We start from the raw sequence: 23,181 nt of genomic DNA on the forward strand, positions 1-23,181 counted from the left end.
GACAGTAACAATTCCTTTCTTGAAAACTATTCGTATATTCTGCCACAACTTCGATAACTTTCACTTGTACAATGTTTTATTGGTCACAGTCTTCAAGTGGGGGGGAAGGGAAGGGGAAAGAAGATTTCTCCTTTCAAGAAAATTTTTCGTTAGTTAAATTATGAATCATTTCTGGTTTATGAGAGAGGACCATGAAGCTTTTCTGCAATATCTAGAACAATGACTTTCCATGTTCGAGAACTGGGTTCAAGTCCTATTGAGTCCGAGCAGAATTTATAAAGACAGAAACAATTTTGGAGCACATTTGGTTGGTGCAGGGTCAGTTCAGAATTCCAACACTTCTTCTTCTTCATCGTAATAATAATAATAATAATCTCACATTTTTTTTCTACTTAGTTTCTTCTGTCATTCATGCTTTTCCTTTATTTTCTCTTTGTCCTCATTCTATTTCTTCCTCTTTTCTCACATATTTATTTCTTGTTCTCTTTCTTTACTATTTTTTTCATTCATTGCCTTTCTTTATTTTTTTTTTCTCTTTGACTCATCTTACCCTGCTTCATTCTTCTGTTCCTCTTTCACCCCGTATGATGACGATTGATTGAACTTTTGATCCATTTTGGCAATGAAAAAGCCAAACGAAACTTTTTCTCAAACAGACTTTCATTGAGTGAAACTAATTTTTGTGACTTCCAATCATGCACACAAGGTCCAGTACTTACAGCTCTGGTTGTTCTGTTTGTAGCTCTGATAATTTTACTAATATTGCTTGCTCTCTTTTTAAGGTCATTGCAAAAATTCTGGGAACAACAATTAGTGAGCACAAAGACTTGCGGTTAACTGGAATGACAGCTCTTCGCAAATTAATAACAAGCAGTCAAGAAGCAAATAATGAGGAGAATGTCAATGAAATGGCTCGTTTTGCGAAAAATTATTTGCCGATTCTCTTCAACTTCTATACCACGAAACCAAATGGCACAGATGAAGAGGGTCAGCGTCTGGCCGCATATGAAACTATTAAGGTATGTAGGTAGGTAGAATAATTCAGTTTTCATTCTTCCGAAGGAAAGAGAAGGAAGAATGACATAAGAAAAGAGCGTCTAGAGGAGAAAGGAAAAGGGGCAAAGAGAAGTCAGAGGAAGATGTGTGAAATGTGAAGAACATTATCCAAGAGCCAATGTCTTTATAAATTTCGAGTATTTTGTATTTTCAACATTCTTTTGTTTTCAGAGGTTATAGAATTTTGTGTTGTAAGTATATTTTACCAAGAAAACTAATTTAATTTTAATATCAAGATTAATAAAGTGATTCTCATGTTGCATGTGTCTTTTCTCCGAATTGTTGTTTGTTGGTTCGATTTTCACTCTCGCAGATTTATGCATATACAGTATAATACAACTAAATCTCCTTAATCCTGTTTTGTGTAGTGTACAGGAGTAGACAAGTCTTCATGCTTGTCAGTGAGTGTATGCATATCTTATCATCTTGTTCATCTTTTTCATGCAGGTCTAATATTTAAAATTTACCCGACATTATCTCCCATATTTTTTATAAGTTTATTTATTTGCTGTATTTACTCGTGTATGAGCCTCACTTGTGTGTAGGCGCCAACTGTAATTTTAAGAGTCATTTTCGGGGGTGATGGTGGAGGGAGATATTTAGGTGTTTAAAAATTTCTATGCTGCATAATGGTCAGTACAACAATTGTTCACACGTGCTTTGATGATCCTTGCTTACTTACTATTCTTATCCACATCATGTAGTTACGATGCAATTCGTTTTTAATATCACGATGCCTTCATGCTTTACCCTTACTATGAACATCATCTGTTGTGAGATTTCAAAGTTCATCAAAATACCTCTGATTCTTAAATACTGGAAGGTCTTCTTCATATGTGGAATTCAGACTTTATTGTTCTAAAATACGGTATTCCGAGTTTCATAGCATAATATACTGGTAATGTAGAAGTGGAGATGAAATATATACATTAATTAAACTACGTATCGATTCACCCTGGGCAAGTCCATGATCCAGGCAACATAGGTATTTTCTACGGGTACTTCAGTTCCCCTGTAATATCCCAAAAGTTCTCCTTCTTCATCATCATTTATTGCGAGTATAATGTGGATTTTTTTTAGTAGGTTATTTTACGACGCTTTATCAACATCTTAGGTTATTTAGCGTCTGAATGAGATGAAGGTGATAATGACGGTGAAATGAGTCCGGGGTCCAGCACCGAAAGTTACCCAGCATTTGCTCATATTGGGTTGAGGGAAAACCCCGGAAAAAACCTCAACCAGGTAACTTGCCCCGACCAAGAATCGAACCCGGGCCACCTGGTTTCACGGCCAGACGAGCTGACCGTTACTCCACAGATGTGGACTATAATGTGGATCCATGCCTGTGGTGCACTCTAGATAGTCTATGACGAACTAAGTCGTCTACATTTCTTGGCACTAGCGACATGTATGAGCACACTTGTAGACTTGGGACAAATAACAGCAATTTAAGGCCCCTATCATTACAAAACTAAAGTTTCTGGAGATAAAGCTCTTGAATTAAAATGTATTTACCTACTTACTAAACAACATACCTGAAAACAATTCTACGTAACTATACTAAAAGTCAGGTTATGAACCCAGAAGTTTATATTTTAATTCTTCCGGGATTCGGTATAATTTCACATATTATTTGCCATGAAAGAGGAAAAAATGAAGCTTTAAATAAAATGAAAAAAAAAAAAAATTATATAATATTTCAGATTATATCGAATTGCACGATAAAATTATTCAGTGTAAATGAAATTCGACTAAACAGGAAGTAGATGGATGGACGAGAGGAAAGTGCAGGTTAGAAGGGTAGCCTGTGCAGTGATGTCACGTTGAGTGTGGGGGGTGGAGTGGAGAAAGAGAACGGAGCTTTTTCATTGGACTTCACGTGAAAATGTCGTCTGCTAACGAATATCTGTCAATGGGATCATGGAGACAGTGTAGCCAAACTTCCCAGTTCATTTGCAGTACCACGTGTATTACGAGTTGCATTTCGTGCTTTCTTAAAAACAGTCATTTTAATTACTAATATTGTTGATAGTGTTATCGAGAACTATATACAGTAGTACTTGAAATAGAATAATGAATTCTCCCAAGTGCTACGATACAAAAGGAAGCGGATTTTTAAGTCTGGAGAGACAGAAATGATTTTGTCTGTATACAAGCATTACCGATTAAAACGTGTAAATGGAGGCATCACATCAGTAGAAGAAGCAGCGCAGCAAACGGCTGAGGCACTGCTTGTGACTTACTTAAGTGTTCTAATTTCCATGTTGTATGTACTTACTGTAAATTAATAGTAGACCTAATAGTATCCGAATACTCTTATTTATTTATTTTAAACAATCGCTCAGCCGACTCGAGTTTTCCTTTTACATTTGCATATTTGTTTATTGATATATATATATATATATATATATATATATATATATATATCTGTGTGTGTGTGTGTGTGTGTCTGTGTATTATTAATAATAATAATAGTATTTGAATATACATGACTCAATCAGTATAAATATAAAATTAAGATCATATCCATTAAATTATTATTATTGATGTACAAAAATAGCCAAGTAGTAAATTCGATTTATAACGACGACTCAGAATAAAAATTGCTATAATATATCTTGATATATTTAGTTAACACTATATTATTATTATCATTATTATCATTATCATTATTATTTCAATCGAATTGTTCGTTTGTTTAAATGAAATGTTTGAATTCGTTATATACTTTTTTATTACATTATTGAAAACACAGCTACGACAGTTATTTTAAACATTGGTGACAAACGCTGAACACGCTTTGAATCTTGCGCCACTATGTGGCAACAGAACTCAGAAAGAGAGAAACAGGATGTTGCTTCCGGTTTAGTCAGTTCATAACCTGGCTTTTAGTATAATACAAATTATATTTTATATTAGAAGTTTTCAGAGTGTATATGCAGTTCCCAAAAGGAGCTATTCTCTCCAGATTTGTGATCCTATATGTTGTAGGTATGTCCTTGAGGTCATTACTATTATTATTATTATTATTATTATTATTATTATTATTATTATTCATGCTTTGGTCCTGAAACCTCAGTATTGCTTTAATTATTGATTTTCAGATTTATCTCCAAATTGCTAATCATGAACTTTGTCATGAAATGTTTGACCGAGCTCTGGACAAGCTGAATGCTGAAGAAGTGGATGACTTTGTGAAAGAGAGTGTTCTCGATCTTCTTCGCGCGCTTTTGTGTTACCAAGATGAAGAACGACTTGCTCGACTGTATACTTGCTGTGAGGATAGGCTTGTGAATGTGAAAAACCATCATGAACAGAAGAAAGCCTATAGGTAAGATAGTGATGATTGGAAGACAGCAGTACTGTGTAGTTTTAGAAAGAAACTAGAGAATACTGTAGAGTCCATGTTGCTCGCAACATAAGATTCATCTTGATATTAGGATGAAATTTTAATTGAACATTTTTTTCTCCAGTATTAGCATCTGATTTTGTTGCTTTCGTCTCTTGTAATAACTTTGCTCACAAACTTTTCTATAGTAAATATTTTTTTGTATTCATTAGATATTTCAGTTTCATTAAAGATATTCTGAATATCGAGGAATAATTCTGATTATAATCTCCCATAAATGAATGAAACAAGTAATATATTGCAATCAATTCAACCAGGATCTTGTAATTCTGTTTTAGGTTGCTGGAGGAATTATGTGGTAGCTCTGCAGAAGTTTGTAAGAATTATGTTAAGAGCAATTTGGAAGAAATACAGAAGCTTCTTCTTGAGTCTCTATCTACAGCAGCTGCTCCCAGCAAAGGAGTGAGTATTTGTGTAAATGAAATGCTTGACCATTGATGAGACTGACTAGAATGAAAGACAGTTGTGGATACAGAGAAGAGGGTGGGAGTGGAATGCCTTGTATCACATCTCTCCTCCTCCTTTCATGTGAATTTCTTTTCCCCTAAATTGTTATAAAGATTTTATTTTGCTCTTCATTTCTACTGTTAGAGAACAATTTCATTCATTCACAGTGTTCTGCCCAAGAGCAGGTCTTTCACTGCCAACACTGCATTCTCCAATGTTTATTTTCTGTCTTCCTCTTAGACTTAGCATATGACCCATATATCTTAATGTCATCTATCATCTGAGGTCTTCTGTCCCGAACTTTTCTTCCATTCACCATTCCTTCCAGTGCATCCTTCAGTTGGCAGTTTCTTCTCAGGTAGTGACCCAACCAATTTGTTTTTCTCTTCCTGATAAGTTTCAGCACCATTCTTTCTTCCACTCTTTACAGCACAGCTTCATTTCTTATTGTCTGTCCATTTCACACGCTCCATTCTTCTTCATATCCACATTTCAAATGCTTCTTTTCACTTCGTCATAATGTCCATGTTTCTGCCCCATAAAATGCCACACTCCACACAAAGTATTTCACTAGTCTCTTCCTTAATTCTTCTTCTAGAGGTCCGCAGAAGATGCTCCTTCTTCTATTAAAAGCTTTCTTAGTCATTACAATTTGATGAAGTTGACCTGTACTTGAAGACTATAAAGGTTGATGCTCACTGGCACAAACCGACTGGAACGGAACGAACCGGAAATATTCTGCGAGAGACGTATGCATGTATTTTAAACGGCAAACGCTCACTTGTCCGAACGGAAGCAATCGGCTACCAGTCCTGACGGACAGGGTTCTTGCGACACGACCCTAGCGGAATTTCCGATGACGATCGTCAGCATTCGTATGTCTTCGCTGGTCTTCGGAGAAAAGTGTGTTGGCTGTTCTCAGTACTTTCCCACTCAACATGTGCTGGTGCGTTGTCCAGACAGATTATTCTTAAAATGGGTGATGAAAAGTTAATTTTAACAGTGCTAATCGCGCTTCTGTGCTGATTGGCCTTCGAAATGTGATGTTTCCCTTCATTATTTCAGATGCTAATAACAGATGAAGTTTTAAACATTTTTCTTCGCTCATACGAAAGTACTAAAAAAACCATTACTCGATCTTTACACAAATGTGGGAAAAGATGATTAAATTAATCAAAACACTTTTTTATATTGTTATGACTAGAGCCCGGATTGTATGTAATTACATATTCCGTTCCTACATATGTAGCTATAAGAAAAGCTAAAAGTCCGCGAATCGTATTACATTTAAATTTAAATATACAGAATAAAGAATATAATTACAAACAAACAAGACAAATAGAAATGAAATAATACAATCAATATAAAAAAGGAGATACAGTAGTATTAACAAAATTTGAGACCGAATGAGCAGCCCTCGTGTTCGGTCGCAGTTCAGATATAATATATATAGGCCTATAAGAGAATATAAAATAAAATAGGAAATAAAATTAAAATTACAGTTACAGAAATTATATAATACAATATTAATAAAGAGAAATATAGAAAAAAAATAATAAAAATAAATAAGTAAAATAAAATAGGAACTACAATTTAAATTACAGCGGCAATGGAATTATATAATATAATATTAACACTAGAGAAGAATAATATCGCACGTGAAAAGTAGGACTATATATATATATATATAGTCCTATATATATATATGTATATATATATATATATATATATTGTATGTGTGTATATATATATAGTCCTATATATATATCAAAATTATAGAATACAAATATAATATAGGTTGATTAATTCATACACATAGGCTATAAATTTATTTAATCAAATTGAAGATATTAACACGTTTCTAATTTTCTTGTTATATGTTAGTGGGTTACATGTTAGAAGTTCTGGGTGTAATTTAGTTAAAGCATTGTACAACTGAGGGCCAAAATTAATGCTATGCTTTAGACTAGCAGATGTGAGACATTTAGGTTCTATTAATGTTGAATTAATATTTCGTCTTGTGTCATAATTATGTGTCTGTAATACAAACTTATTACGATTTTTATGATAAAATTTTAACAGCGTATACTTATAAATTTGTTCAATATTAAATACATTAAATTCAGAATAAATTAATTTAGTTGGATAATCGAAACGTTTCTTCAAACAAATTTTAATTATTCGTTTTTGTAGTAAATTTAACGAACTAAGATTAATGTTTGTACTTCCACCCCAAACAATTATACCATATTGAATGATAGACTGAATAAAGGCCAAATAAACATTTCGTAGAACTCTAATGGGTAAGTAGCATCGAAGATTAACGAAAGGGATCATTATTCCGAAGTTTTAAATGTTTTTACATATTTTGGTGCATAATAAATATTTTGGCATATATTATATATTTTTAAATATTTTGAAGGATATTGCATATTTTGAAAGAATATATACATTTTTTCACTAATTTTCTCTCTACGTAATGCTTAAGTTATTTTTTAAAATTGTTTATAAAGCTTATCCCTTCGTCTCTAGTGCATAAATATAATTTGATAATTGAAAATAATAACGTATTCTGTCAAAAAAATGGACATCTCTTTGCAATGCTAATAGTTTGTAGGCAATATCCCTTGAGAAGTAACGGTAAAGTAGGTACAAATACCAATGCGAATGGTGGGTCATTGTACTGCTAACGTAGTGAAGGAAAGAATGAAAATTACCCTGTGGGTATGACCGTTTCGCACAAACACCCCCAATCAGTTGCTCTAAAAGAAAACAATAGTTTTTTCTGTTTTTTTTTTTAAGAAACTTATTTTGGCATCAGGTAATACAAGTAGCAAGCCTACTGCCATTTGCAGGCAAGTTAAAAGACTGGATCTCAATTGACGATTCCTTTACTAAAATGGTAAAATCGTGCAGTCCAAAATGTGTGACAAACGCATTGGGTGCTCCATGAAGTCACAATCAGAATAGCATTTAAAAATTGGACTTCATGTGAAAAATAAAAAACGTGCTCCGTCGAAAAGAAAAAATTCTTCTTACACAAGTGGTGCTGAAACATTCGTCTTCTACAAGTGAATTTAATAAAAATTTATGCATGGCAATGGTTGCTGCAAACATACAGTGGTATAAACTTGGAGTTCCAAAGTTCCAAGCATTCCTAAGCAAATACTGCAACTTCAATATTTCGCATGAATCAACACTCCGGAAAAAATATTTGAACTCCTGCTACACTGGCACAATGGAAACGATTAGGGATGGACTTGATGATTCCTACGTATGGGTTGCCGTTGACGAGACAATCAATAACCGCAGAAAATATGTAAAAATATTTAATTATTAATTGCGCCTCCAAACAATGAGGTTCAATCACATGTGCATCTGTAATTTTTTATTAGTGTGCAAAAATACATCTAATAAAGCTTAGATTTTAAATTACCAACGTTTTTTTATTTATTACATATTTATCTACATACTTCGTCATTTTTAGTTTCATATTTATGTAGTCTACATAGTTCTCATTTTCACATTACATAAAATCCGGGCTCTAGTTATGGACCCATATTTTCTTTTTTCTTTTCTTTTTTCTTCCTCATCAGCTAAAGACTCAGTAAAATAAAATAGTTTTCGGAACTACTAACCCACTCCATGTTTAAACCAGACTGCCTGTCGACTGTAGGTACCGGAATATTCCGAGCAGTGAGCGTCAGAGCTTCCGCGGAAGACGGACTGCTGTAGATTTCTGTTCCGGTCGGTTCGTGCCAGTGAGCGTCAACCTTAAATCTACTGACACAATCTAAAATTCTACTATTGTAAACCAAAACATTTTTCTACTGCTTTATTGCATCATATTCGTTGTGTCTGTCTGAAACCAACTTGTTTTTCATGTAGCCAGCATTAAAAACAAGAATATATGATGGAGTTAGATATAGAAGAGGAATTGAACAAACTGGGTACATAAAATACCACAAAATGGGGGACATTATGTAATGAATATTGACCTTACTGCTCAGTTTTTAAAAGTGTATATGAAAACTGTACATGAACCGGAAAACATTTATCTAATTTATATCTTTTCTTTTCCTTTCATTTGCGGTATTTATTATGCATTTCTTTGTGTTTGTGCTGCCTTAAAAAAAACCTGTGAACTCCAAATTCAACTTATAGCCACTTTTTACTTGTACTTTCCATGTATGGTTTTTCATGCTGTTTACTTTTCACTTCTGTGTTGTTCATGATTTAATTTTCATTACAGCCTCGTCTGCGATGTCTGAGTTCATTGGTAGCAATCATGGACTACTTCCAGCTGGATGTACTGAAGGAGATTGTGCCTGAGGCTGTTCTCTGTTGTAAGGATATCAATGAAAGGTGTCGCACAGCTGCATATAATCTTTTGGTACAAATTTGCGAGGTCATGCAGGTAAATATTCGAGCTCAGACTTGTATCTAATACCGACATGAAGTTCTGTATTGGTATTAACTATTTTTTTTCATTTCTGCATGTAGAAATTTGACCCATCGGAGGATACCTTCAGAGACTACATGGGGCTGTTGATGGCAGGACTTGCAGGCACACCAACACTTATGTCTGCATCCATTCTTGCAATAACCAGAACTACCCATGAGTTCAGAGGTATACGCTTTGTTATCAAATCTTCATTGCATGTTGTTTCAACAGCCTCATTACTGATTTCCTTCTAATAGTTTGGTTCAGTGCTATATGAAACATTCTTAGGATTATATCCTTTTCAACAAGACTATCATACACCCCAGCTGAGCAGCTTTATCAATTGGAAATACCCTATATGCTGTCTTATTTTAAACACCTGCCACATTATTGGAATTTTTTTTTTCTCTCAGAATAGTAAACTTGAATGTGTGTGTAAACTTTATGAAGCTCAGTGTATTATATTGAATAACCACATTGCCTGTGAAACATGAGCATGGCATGGAGTTCATGTACTGTGGAACATAATGCTCTTGGCAAGCTGGCAACAAGATTTCATGATTAAACAAGGTCACTAGAGTGACTGTATACTACGAGGACCGGCCATTTACAGAAAGAAAACACAATTTCATGGAAAGAACAGATACAGCAATTGTTGCGCTATTTTTCAACATATCCCCACCGAAATTGAGACATTTGTTATACTGTGGGATCAACTTTTGTATCCTTGTGTCGTAGAAGTTTGCCACCTGGGATTGGAACCAGTGTGTGACAACTGTCTGCACCTGTCTCCCATGATGTGATAAATGCCTCAATTCTGATGTGAAATATGTTGAAAAATAGCTCAAGTGCTGTATCTGTTCCAATAAATCTTTCCATGAAGTGTTTTCTTTCTGTAAACGGCCCAAGGGAAACTTACTTTCTGGACGCGTCTCGTATTTATTTTTATTTTTAAAAAGTTATGTACTCGCCCATGTCGGGCAAGAAAATGTTGAAACTGTCTACTTTCATTTTCCACACATTTCTTGTGTATTAACATAGCCATATAAGTGGAACCAAGCTTCATCTGAAAATAAAATTAGATAAGGATCAATTTCTCTGTCATACACTTTATTGAAAATCCATTCACAAAATCTACTGGATCACCCGGTTTAAGTTCTTGCACCACAATAATAATTATTTTATATGGTTTTAGCTTAAGTAATTTTGTAGCCTCTTGTTTGGAAGCATAGGAAATCTCTATTTGCTGAGATACATGCTGAAGAGATTTTATAGGCGACTGTTTCAGCTGGTGTACATTGTCATCCAGAATTTCTTCTGTGAGCACTGTATGTCTTCGTTTTTGTTCTTATCTTGAACACTATATATAAATTAAATGTTTCTGGTAAACTTTGAATAAAAGGATGTATTGCAAGAAATGTCACATTTCACAGCGCAAAGAAGTAGCAATTAATATTAAATTTATTTAAACTATTAGTAGTCAGTGAATAGCACGAAGGACATATTAATTGCTACTTTGCGCTGTATTTTACAGAATTTTTACTTTAAACTTCATTACCCAATTTTGACTTACACCGCTTCTGCTCTGTACGACTCATATATTGTATATAGTATATCTGTGTTTCAGATTCTCTGCCCTTGGATCTGGTGAAGCTGATATTAGAAAATGTATGTTTGTTAGTTGACACAAACACTCGGGAAATAGTGTCATCTGGCCTGAGTTTTCTGAAAATGTTTCTAACCTCTTTTCCATACGACACTGTAGCTCAGTTTGTCACTCTGATTGTAAGTATGTTGCAAATAATATATATGTTAGCATAAATGATTGTGATGAAATTTAAAATCATTTTGTCACATAATTAGTCTTTGATCATTATATGTTTTACATATAAAGGAGTAGTGAATTTATGAAATTGTTGTGCATCTCTATCGGTGTGTTTGTATGTGCAATAGAGTGAGGACAAAAGTAACATTGTCATAAGGAACCTATGTATAAAACAATGAAGAAATAACTTAGTGGGCCATGTTTAGAATTTAGCAGGCTTTGACAATTTTTTAAAATACGATGACATCATTTGTAGTTGCTAAAGGTGGCAAAAACGTAACACGGCGAACGCCAGTAGGGGAAGTTATCCCCACCCGCACTGCTCGGCACCTCGCTCGCATGATCTCTCTCTCTCTCTCTCTCTCTACTATCTGTCCCGCTTCGATGGATCACTGCCTACCACAATGTAATTCGCATTAGACAACACTCCACCACATGTACTAACACAACACACAACAGAATACAATACAATGTAATGTGTAACACAATAGTCACCAGAGCACACTGCTTTTCGGCGCTAATTTGCAATGTGGTTTTTTCATTAAACAACACTCACTTGTTAACTTCGCACTGCCCCACTGTCGAATGCACACCATCAGTAGCATCGCTTTTCGGCGCTAATTTCATATTTTTCCCACTGGACACTCGTAATTATTAGAAGTAGTCCATGCTCCTCACAGTACCTTACCGTATCCGCCATCAAATTCTCCCTGCACAATTTGAAGAAGACGTACATGTCTTTGGTACGGCTCATCACTACACGTGGTTACGTCTATACACGAAGCTGGACACGGACACAATGAAGCTCCACCAGCGCGCATTAACACTTATGCCACCCCCGCAGTTAACCCCTACCAAGCTACATTCACAAGCCCGCCAGTTTCTACCCTCGGTCATTGTCCCCCATGCCATTCTTCTGCAATACATTATGGCAGTTCCCTTAAACATAAATAGATTCATTTTCCCTTCTACCCCCAACTCGTCTCAGTAGCCGAGAGGTCTAAAGCGTGACCAAAAAGCGTGTGTTTAGCATTTAGTTACGAACTTACTCGGATCGAAACTTACCCACTGCGAAGTCATAAGAAAAAAAAAAAAGAGAGACATGAAGCAAGGAACAGAGAAGGGGGGGAGAGAGAGAGGGAGAGGGGTAGAGGGAGAGAGAGAGAGAGAGAGAGAGGACGAAGTTCCTCTTTTGGTTCATAGATGTCGCATTTTTTCTTTTTGTTCCACTTTCCTACACTAGATGTCACCCCACCCTAAACCCCTATTTCCAATCTTTTCCGCTAGTGTGTGTGGTGAGCTTGTAGGGGAAAAGTGGAAAGGGGTCGTGGGCGGAGCTTAGCGTTCGCCGTATTACGTTTTTCCCCTAAAGGTTTGTTCTAGCAAGCAATTTAGAACGCGTTCCGAACTAATATCGAATTTTTTTCGACGCATGAGCCAGTTATGTACGGTATTAGAACTAGTTCGGGATTTTATGTTGTTGGAACGTTTCTTGAACTGTTCTTTCAAGGCCTTCAGAGTTTCTTCTCATATTAAAATTATATTCATCTTCCGAACTTAATTCATCATAAAATGTATCACTATCGCCTTCCAAATCACTCGTGGTCGACTATTTTTTTATTTTAACCGGCCTAGTCTCGAAGCATTTTAACCATAACTTCAGATTAAATCATCTACATATGCATCAGCAATTCAGAATTCTCAATTCTGCTCTTAACAAGGAACCAATTTCACTCATTTTGAACAAGTTCTGAAGCACGTTGGAACAGGGAACCGAGAGTTCGATACTGGTTTGGAATCAGTTCTAGTCTTGTTGGAACACACATTGGATTACTGTCTGCTACTGTGCATGAGCTGGCAGTTCAGAATCGATTCCGAACCGTGCTGGAACAAACCTTAGGTCAAAGCCTGATGTTCTCTTGTTTTACAAATTGTCAAAAGCCTGCTAATTTCTAAACATGGTCCACTGATGAAGTTATTTCTTTTTTGTTTTTATACATAGGTTTCTTATGGCAGTGTTAAATCTCTATGTCCTATATACAAAAAAACATGGGGATGTAGGAAGAGAGAGTCTGTATAACTTTTTTCACTCACTGTTAATATGGAAATGGAGGTAGAGATGTATTGATGTTAATATTACTGTCTAATGCTTGGCATTTTCCAGTGAAGCCATTAGCATATGCGATACAATATATTATGATTACAAATTATTTACTTTCCCAAATAGAGTTTCTTCATACTTCCAGTAGGACATCTTATACAAGAGGCATGGCCACTTAAAAAATCAGTCCATAAGACCAATGCTCTTTTATAGACATGAAAATTCTTATAGGTTATAAATTATCATCATTTATTTCAGTGCTTTTCTTGGGAGGAGACGGGAGAGGGAACTACATGAATATGAGACTTTTTGTCTTTTAAGTGAAAATAAAAAATTCAGAAGCTCATGTTGTAAGTGAAGGGACGGTAACAAATATGCTTTTTTTTTATTTTGGTAGAATTTCTGTACAAGTGTAATATAATAATGCACAGAATGAACTTACAAGTATCCACCGTTAGACAAAATAAATAAATATATATATATATATATATATATATATATATATATATATATATTGTTGTAGATGGATTCTGTTCAGAATATTCCATTTGAAATATTTAAAACTTCGATATTTCTTTGCTTACTAAAATATTGAAGCACTACAGTTTTTTTTTAATTATTGTTGTTGTTTTCTAATGCCAGGCATTTGACAATAAAGTCATTTGACCTCTTGCACTCCAATATTTTTCAAAGATATTATCATGGCCAGCCACTGAAGCACAGATTTTGAGGTGTTCCGAATCCATTTCTTGGTTTGAGTTGCACAATGGGCAGTAAGGGGACTGATATATTCCAATTCTATGCAGGTGTTTGGCCAAACAATCATGGCCTGTTGCCAATCTAAATGCAGCTACAGACGATTGTCATGGTAAATCGGGAATTAACTGTGGATTCTGATGCAGAGAGTTCCATTTTTTCCCTTGAGATTGTTATCATATTGTTATTTATCATATTTCTCTATAATTAATGTGGAGACATCATACACCCAGTAAAATACTGTTGTATGTCGAAAATCACATATTACTTTCGTAAATTATTTCCAACACTGTCTTACTAGTTGGAGGTATGAAATTCTAATAATAAAATAGTAAATCATCAAAGGCTTTGGTACCTATTAATTGAGATATTTTTACAGCAGTATTTTACTAGGAAATAGCATATCTTTGCAAATCACAATTTTCTAGTTATGACACTATTTTACTGGGAGTGCAACATTATTGTTCAGACAGTCTTCGTTAAGTGGCTTTTAAATGCTTGAGTCTGTTTGTGTCATAGATTATTGCAATTAATTATTAGCATATAAACATGTCTATAAGTTATAGTGATTTGTTTTCAACATGAATTCTAAATTTATGGAAGTTTCTTTGCTGTTACTTTGTCATATTTATGAAAGTTCCTTTGCTGTTAATTTGTCATATTTATGGAACTATCTTCGCTATAAATTTATCATATTTGCGGAAGTTTCTTTGCTGTTAATTTGTCATATTTATGGAAGTATCTTTGCTGTAAATTTGTCATATTTATGGAAGTTTCTTCACTTTTAATTTGTCATATTTATGGAAGTTCCTTCACTGTTAATTTGTTACATTACTTTGTTTCTTTCGCATAAAATGAACTAATGGCAAAGATAACAGTCCAGTGACAGTTTCGTATTACTTCCTGTAGAAACAATAGAGACAATTGTGAATTTTGGAGAAATAGCAGAGGGGTGCCAATAAAATAGAGAGAAATTCTCTCACACTCCCCAGAAAAACTGTCTCAACACCGTTTTACTTGTTGCGAGAATTTGAATCCGTAGTGTAGAAACTGATATCCTAAACATTCAGTTATTATTGTACAGTAAAACTTCTTTTTATATATATATATATATATATATTTTTTTTTTTTTTCGCAATTTTACATTTTTATCACGTATTCGTTTTTTTTTCCATCCTCCTTCCCCTGAGATCCCATAAAAATTCCTATACTTTCCATGTCAATTTATTTTGTATATACTTTTTCGTTTATTCATGTTCTACACTTAGTATGTTCGTATTTTAATGTAACACCCTCCAAATTGAAAATATTTTGATGTAACTGAACAAATTATGGTATGAAACAGCTATCACAATTTGAGGGAATTTTATTCCTTAGGAGCAAACAAATGCAAGGAGTCCAAAATAATTGATTTTTTTTTTTTTTTGTAAAATAATCACATGTTATTAAATTAATGTTATTAAATGCATTTCAGTTACACATTTCTCTCACGCGGTTTTTTTTTTTTTCTTTTTTCTTCAGACCCCCTACAAATGTATAAATGAAGTTTCACTGTATGTGAATTTTATTTTGTTTATATACTCTTAGAAAGTTGGAGAAGAAAACTAACATTCGAGAGACCTTCATAACAAAAAATATGTTTTTAATTTCACAAATTGTAAATTTGAAAGTCTCGACAGGCCTTGGCACAAAGATATCCATAAACGTTCTACATGCAAACAGAATTTAGTTTCACAATTTCAATGTTTATTCTTAATGAAAGTCTTCAAAATCTGGTGGAAATGCATAATAATTGTTTCTCATTTATCTTTCCAGGTGACAACTCTAGTACAAATGGTAGAAGATTGCAAGCATCATTTTCGTTTAAAAACTCGAAATCTTTTTGACCGCTTGATTCGCAAATTTGGGTATGATGCAATAGTGTCAATGGTTCCCAAAAGCGATGTCATCACTCACAAACGCTTACGAAACCTTCACAAAATTCAGGTTAGGAAGAAGAAGAGTGTGCAGGACGAAGAGGACAATGATAGTGATCAGGAAAAATCTTTTACAGTGAAGTCTCGCCCTAAAAGGTAAACCTTTCTTTAGTCAGTAGATTTTGTAGCCATCTAATGGGGGTGGGGGAGCTCGCTACATTTTAATGAAATGCATACCGAGTTACAAGATAAGATTCAAATACATCTAGGCTGTAGACATGGACGATCAGGCATTTAACAAAAAGATAAAAACATTGTGTTACCTTCAGATTTTTTAATACTCAGTTGATACAGTAGAATGTATAACAGTGTAGACGAGTACACATGAAAACTGGTTTGAATCTCAGCACCTCCAATTATTGCCATCATCATCATCAGTATTAGTATTATTATTTTGATTATTACTAATAAATAAAACCATTATCATTATGTTTACTGTACTATTCTCTAGTGTTAAAAATTTGTTTACATTATCATTAGGACTCAGATAATTATATGATTAAAATTCCATTAAATATGTATTTTTTATGCGCTTAAAAGTTGAAAAATATGTGCTCATAAAATTTCTCAATTTTGTTGAAAACCTTTGCACTGTTATTCAAGCTTAAGCTTATATAAATCAGTTCTGTAGTGCATAATAGAGTTCGAACTGTTTCTACTCTTAGGTTTGAATTGCATAATGCACATGAAACATGATAAAACGATATTACAAAAAAATAAAAAGGGTAACATTTCGTTTCTATATGGAAAAAAAAAGTCTGTATATGCGTGTGGGAATTCACGAATACTGACGTTTTCTTCAAAATTAAAGAAAATAAGTATTTATAAGTAAACATGCTAAAATACGTGCTTTAAAAACCTACTAGGGTAGGTACTCAAAATTACCCAATTTGCAATTACCGTATATACGAGAATACTCCACGCGCTCTAACTTTGGGAGAGAAAATTTAAAAAGTGTTTGATTCGAAGTAAAATCAAATAATGTGTGCACCCCAGTTTTTCTTTGCTAAATTCCAGAAAAAATATGCGCAGAGTATTCACGTATATGCAGTAATTTAAATGGGGATAGGTTTCAGTACACTGGAGGGAAAGAGAGATAGGGGTTGTCCCAGATTGAGATGGTTAGACTGTATTGAGGAAGATTTGAGGAAAGTGTGACTAAGGAGATGGAGGAAGAGGACAGATGACAGAAGTGATTGGGCTATTGTTTTAAAGGAGGCTTTAGCTAAACTATAAGAGCCGTATGCCAAAAGAAGAAGAAGAAGAAGAAGATAGGTAAAGGTAAAGGTATCCCCTTCACACACCATGAAGGCACTTGGGGGGGGGGGCATGGAGGTAGAGCCCCATCCTTTCCATGACCTCGATCCCAGGCCAGGTCGATGGCATTTAAGTGTGCTTAAATGCGACAGGCTCATGTCAGTAGATTTACTGGCATGGAAAAGAACTCCTGCGGGACAAAATTCCGGCACATCCAGCGACGCTGATATAATCTCTGCAGTTGCGAGCGTCGTTAAATAAAACATAACATTTAACCTTCGCACTAGAATGAGGTGGTGTAGTCGGCACCACACTCTGACCGCCTTTTACCTCCAGGAAAGACCTGGTACTCAATTTTATAGGAGGCTGAGTGAACCTCTGGAAGTTTAGCAATGAGAAAAATCCCGTCACCACTCGGAATCGAACCCCGGACCTTCCAGTCCATAGCCAGCTGCTCTACCAACTGAGCTACCCGGCCACAAAGAAGATAGGTTTCAGTAGTAAACTACAAATATGTATTGCCATATTATTCGAGCACTAATAATCCTTGTCATTATTATTATTATTATTATTATTTCCACAGTCTCTGGGGCAGGTATGCTTGCCTGCTGATCGGGAGCATGATTAGGAGTGGGTTCAATTTCCGTTTGTGCTGATTACCTTGTTAGGTTTTGTCAGATAATCTAATAATCTATGGCGACCAGTCCTCAGCCTTTCTCGCCAAATACCATCTTGCTGTCACCAATTCCTTCCACACTTAATAACCTGGTAGTTGATATAGGATTGTTAAGTAACCAACAAAAAAGCTATTATTATTATTATTATTATTATTATTATTATTATTGTAGTACAGCAGACTCCTTGGCAAAGAAAGGAACCAAAATTAAACAGTGCCCCCTAACAAATCTTTCCTTTCATAATGTAAAATTATGGATCAGCTATATATTCCAGGCAAAATTCAAAGAAGAACTTCACGATAATAGTAAAGATAAACCCTGCAATGTTCTATTAAAAGACTCTAGCATCATCTCAGATTTACCAAGAAATAAATCAGCTGCAATCTTGTGACTAACAACTGGTCATGATTGTCTGGATGCTCATTTACATAGAATAAACGTTATATTCATCACCCCAGTGTACTCTTAGTAGGGATCCAAATGCTGTAATGAATAAAAACCAACTGATGAGGTGTACAGCAGTTCAGAAACTGATATATCAACTCAACTTACAACATACTATTGGGACATTTGTTAAGAAAATGGAGTGAATTGAAGTCTTGAGCACTGGCAAACAACAACATTATTATTATTATTATTATTATTATTATTATTATTATTATTATTATTATTATTATTATTATTATTATTCACGGAAAACTATCTCCCTAAAATTTAACTATTCTCTCAGTAATGTCGTAATTACTAAGAAAGATTGTATTAGAGATCTTGGTGTCCTACTTGATTCTAAATTATATTTCCATGATCATGTGCAATATATTTATACCCATTCGTTAAGAATGCTTGGTCTAATTAGGTCTATAACTTATTCTTTTTCCACTCCTATGTATTTATTAATTTTATACTATATGTTGGTTAGATCCAAGCTTGAATATGCATCTGTTGTATGGAACTCCATTACTTCCACTGACTCGGCTAAATTGGAGAATATTCAAAGAAAATTTATTTCCTTTTGTTCTTATAGATTTTTACCAAATTCCGATTATAACTATGAGATTAAATGCAATTATTTCAATTGCGGTAGTTTGTTCACCAGACGTCAGGATCTTGATTATTTATTTTTTTGTAAAGTCATTAAGGGTGATATTGATTGTGAATCTTTCATAAGCAATATCAGTCTTCGTATTCCTGCTAATGGTTTAAGATTTCATAAATTGTTTTATAATAAGAATCCTAAATCTCTCTCTCCGGTCTGCAGATGCATTAAATATGCTAATTTGCATGGATTCAACTTGGATCCATTTAATGTGTAGTATATCTTTGAGTTTTTAACTCACTGATCTAATTTTATAATTATTTGTCCATTTTATTTCTTGCATTTGGTCAATTGATTAATGTAGACTATCCCATTATTTCAATTATCTCATTGTACTAATTTTATAATTATTATTTGATCAATGATTGATGTAGTCTATTATATTGTTTGTATTTCATCTCATTGCCATTTTCTATCATTCATTCTCATCATCATTTGTTGTTTTGTTCTGTTTTGTATCGTGCTAAACTGTAATTGGCCTTGTGCTGTTGTTTTTGCACGTTAATATTCTAAATAAATAAATAAATTATATTCATACTCTTTTATTGGTTTTCGCATATGTATCAATGTATTTCATGTCAACATAAGGCCTCAATAAATGTGAGAAATGTGTTGAATCGTATGTGAAATTTAGTGAAAGAACCTGAAAAGATTATTGAACGAAAGAGAATAATGTATAAGAAAAAGTGGAAATTGGAAGATTCAAACATAGGTTGTTGTGCATACTGGTCTACATCATTATCTGCTTGGCTGTCCTGACCCTTGACAAATGAGCTGCAACTGATAGCTTATCAAACTAATATTTATTTATAACATCTAGTTAACCACTATTTAAATCACTGAATCATGTTTGAAAACATGGGACAATTGACGTCTCATAAACAAATTATAAAGGACATGTGACATTTCTCTTAAATATAAAACTGTTTTTAAAATCCAAGACCTCTGGCAACTCTGTCCACATAGAAATTTATCTTTATTTGTCTTTTTCATGAACAAGGAATCTCTTAATTATTGTAGTAAATCTGTCATCCTTTTTTACTCTCATCAAATGTAAAGTACATTTAGGATACATCTTAATTTTTAAATTTTGATCACTTAAATTCAGAGGGAAAATATGTAAATAATTACTAATATGAAATTATGTTTCTTTAGCATTGAGGAAATTCTGGCGGATTCTGAAGAATCTGATATCGAAACAGAGGTTACTTCAAAGGATAAGCCAAAGAATAAGAATAAGAAGAAAAAGAAAGCGTCAAGTACTTGGATACAAGAGGATGGTGATAACATTGTTGACTTCACAGATGTGTCAGCTGCAAAGAAAATAACAGGTATTTTACTATTAATGCTATTTTTTTTTACTGTATAGTATCCTACATCCATAGACGAGAAATTTCCTTTACTTCTTTGATATCAAAAATAAATAGCATATTTATTTTGACTATTGTGATAGCAGTAGACATCAGAACTACAATTTACTTTCTTAATGCAAATTATGAAATATATGGGCACAGAGTGGTAGAATTCTATCTTCACAAATATCAATAGCCTAAGTGACCTTTGTAAAATTCATCAAACTGAAATTCTCAAACATATACTATTATCATGCTAATTACAAAATCCGCTCAGAAACAAAGTAAAGTAGATTAACTTCGCTGGAAAGACTTGAACAACTCAAAAATCTGAATAAAATAAAATAAAATAAATGTACAGGTAATATCATGAAATGATTTCTTTGTTAGAATGGGAACATGTAAGAAACAAACGTATATATTAAACTTACAAGTTGACATCCTTAGTAAAATAAAACAGCATATAACAACTATGCTTTTGTGTACTCTAGTAAGATGACTGACGCACGTGCATCTGTTCAGTAGAAATGCGGCAACATTGTTATGTATGAAATCCAGTAACGAAATGTTCACGTCTGGTTTAGGCACTTTTTTTCCCCCCAACATCGCTGGAGGTGTCATTTTTTTTAGGAAGCAAAGTATAGTTCAGTGTTCGCGTAGGCTTCCGCGGCTGGTGTACATGCTGTGTGGAAAAGCTTCAGGGCTTCTACCTCATTGTCTTGGTGTTGGTGGCTGACGTTTCGAATGCTGTGTTGTGGCCATCTTCATCCAACAACTGCTCTGAAGATGGCCACAACACAGCGGTCGAAACGTCAGCCACCAACACCAAGACAACACAGTAGAAGCCCTGAAGCTTTTCCACACAGCAAAGTATAGTTCAGATCTTCTTGGTCTTTGAAATTCCCCTCGTTTTGGGATCTTTGTCGTAACATGCAGTTTCCAGAGTCATTGAGCTCTTGTCCTGATCTCAGCGTATGAGAATGGTTCTTTCCATTGATTTTCAACAATGCTCACGAATTTTTTTTGTGATAAGGTTGAGTCAATAATGTTTAAAGAGGTGTTATGTTTGTAAACGTAAAGGTATGCACGTCTGTTTTTCTAAAAATGAACGAAGGATAAAGAGTGTGCACTGCAGTTCTTGGAATTGGTAAGAGGTCAGTTAAAAATATAACTTGTGTGTCATACATGTACATTTGTTCACGTCGATATTTTCAATGTATTTTATTTTTTTTTTCACTCCTTAGCTACCCATCCTACTGCACAGAAAAATGTAGTTGTCCGAAAGGAGAAGTGTGCACCATTCAAGACAGCAACTGATGGGAGACTTATTATTAAAGATGATTCTGACAGTGGTGATGAGGGTGATGCTGCCCAGAGGAAACCAGCAAACAGCGATCTGGAAAGTGGTGAGATGGCCTTTCGTGTACTAATTCATATCACACGTTAAGTGGGAACTGTTTATATACGGAAGGGTTCTGCAAAATGACTTACGACTTTCTACTTTGTCTTTATCATTATTTAACAGCTCTCAGTAGAAGTGCCAGACCAGTTTTCTGATTTTAAACTTTTGTCATAAAAGGCAGTTCCATGTCTGACATATTAACACACTTTTTACAGTATATTTATGCAGTGGCGGCTCGTGAACTTGTGGACTGGGAGAGCTGCAGTAGATTTTGGTACATATAAATTTCACTTCTTGTTATCATTACTAATAAGTATAGGACAAAAATAAATGCACTACATATCGAAAAACCAAAACTTCCTCACTTAGTTGGGAGATGCCTGTGGCATCATTTGCTTTAAAAAAAAAAAAAAAAAAAAATCCAGTGCATTCTGAATTGTCTTAGAATTACCTTTAAACAGTGATATGTTCCAAATGATTTTTTTTTTGAGAGGCTCTTTTAGATTACTCACGAACTGTAGCAACCCACGAAATACACCAGGGTTCTTCGAATCGTTTTTAATCATGTCCCCTAAGGGGAAGTTCATATTGGCCACAAAATTTGATACAATCAATATTTTTTAAAAATAATTTCACGATTTTTTCTCACTTCTTGATTATGTTTGAGAATGTTTGTTCTGTTCGTTTCACTTAATTGCACAGCAATATTAGTTTTGCCTAACATAGCCAATGAAACAACATGTTTCAGGTGAGACTGCGAAGATTCGTGAATTTTGCTTTTTAGGGGCAAATGTCCTAAATGTGTCACACACTCCTAGTCCATGTAGCATCCATCACCACCGAAGAGGAGGCAAGGAAAACAAAATATAGATTTTTTTTTTTTTTTTTTTTTTTCACATCCACGTAACCACAAATGCTTAGCGTAAATTTCATCATTATACTTCCATACATATATGCACTATTTCGGTTGGATGAAGCTTGAGTAAGATTTAAGTCGGGTAACGGACGACCCTTTAATTTCACTTCATTACATCAATCTTCTCCGCAAGGGAAAGTTGAGAAAAATAAAATTAATATTCTGTAATTCACACACACTCCTGCTTGCAAATTTGCACTGGTTAAGTTACGGTACTAAGACGTCACACCAAAGCAATGACTGATGGTCAACAATTTTCTAAAACTGGAAAAGAAGTCTCCTTCGTATTTTACGTGCTTTGTCAAAAGGATTCTACTCATGCAATCATTTTGAGTTAAGGCAAATATTAGGTTCTCCTGGATATGTACGTAATAATAAGGAAAAAGAGAATATTAATTTCATTATATTAACTCGATAAGATTCTACAACAATAAGTATATGAAAAGAAAATAAAAATTTTGTCATTA

The 23,181-nt window shown here is 34.2% G+C and overlaps 1 protein-coding gene across 1 annotated transcript in view; it reads left to right on the top strand.

Moving 5' to 3' along the window:
- The window catches only part of LOC138716413 (RRP12-like protein), a 53,714-nt gene that overhangs the window by 25,000 nt on the left and 5,533 nt on the right, over positions 1-23,181 (top strand). Inside the window, exons 12-20 of the mRNA XM_069849483.1 lie at positions 783-1,019; positions 4,161-4,387; positions 4,744-4,867; positions 9,165-9,329; positions 9,416-9,542; positions 10,984-11,141; positions 15,854-16,110; positions 20,200-20,375; positions 21,641-21,802. Of these exons, the coding sequence (XP_069705584.1) occupies positions 783-1,019; positions 4,161-4,387; positions 4,744-4,867; positions 9,165-9,329; positions 9,416-9,542; positions 10,984-11,141; positions 15,854-16,110; positions 20,200-20,375; positions 21,641-21,802 (1,633 nt within the window). The remainder of the gene's footprint in view (positions 1-782; positions 1,020-4,160; positions 4,388-4,743; positions 4,868-9,164; positions 9,330-9,415; positions 9,543-10,983; positions 11,142-15,853; positions 16,111-20,199; positions 20,376-21,640; positions 21,803-23,181) is intronic.

Source organism: Periplaneta americana, chromosome 16 (genome assembly GCF_040183065.1).
Source record: "Periplaneta americana isolate PAMFEO1 chromosome 16, P.americana_PAMFEO1_priV1, whole genome shotgun sequence".
Lineage (NCBI taxonomy): Eukaryota > Metazoa > Arthropoda > Insecta > Blattodea > Blattidae > Periplaneta > Periplaneta americana.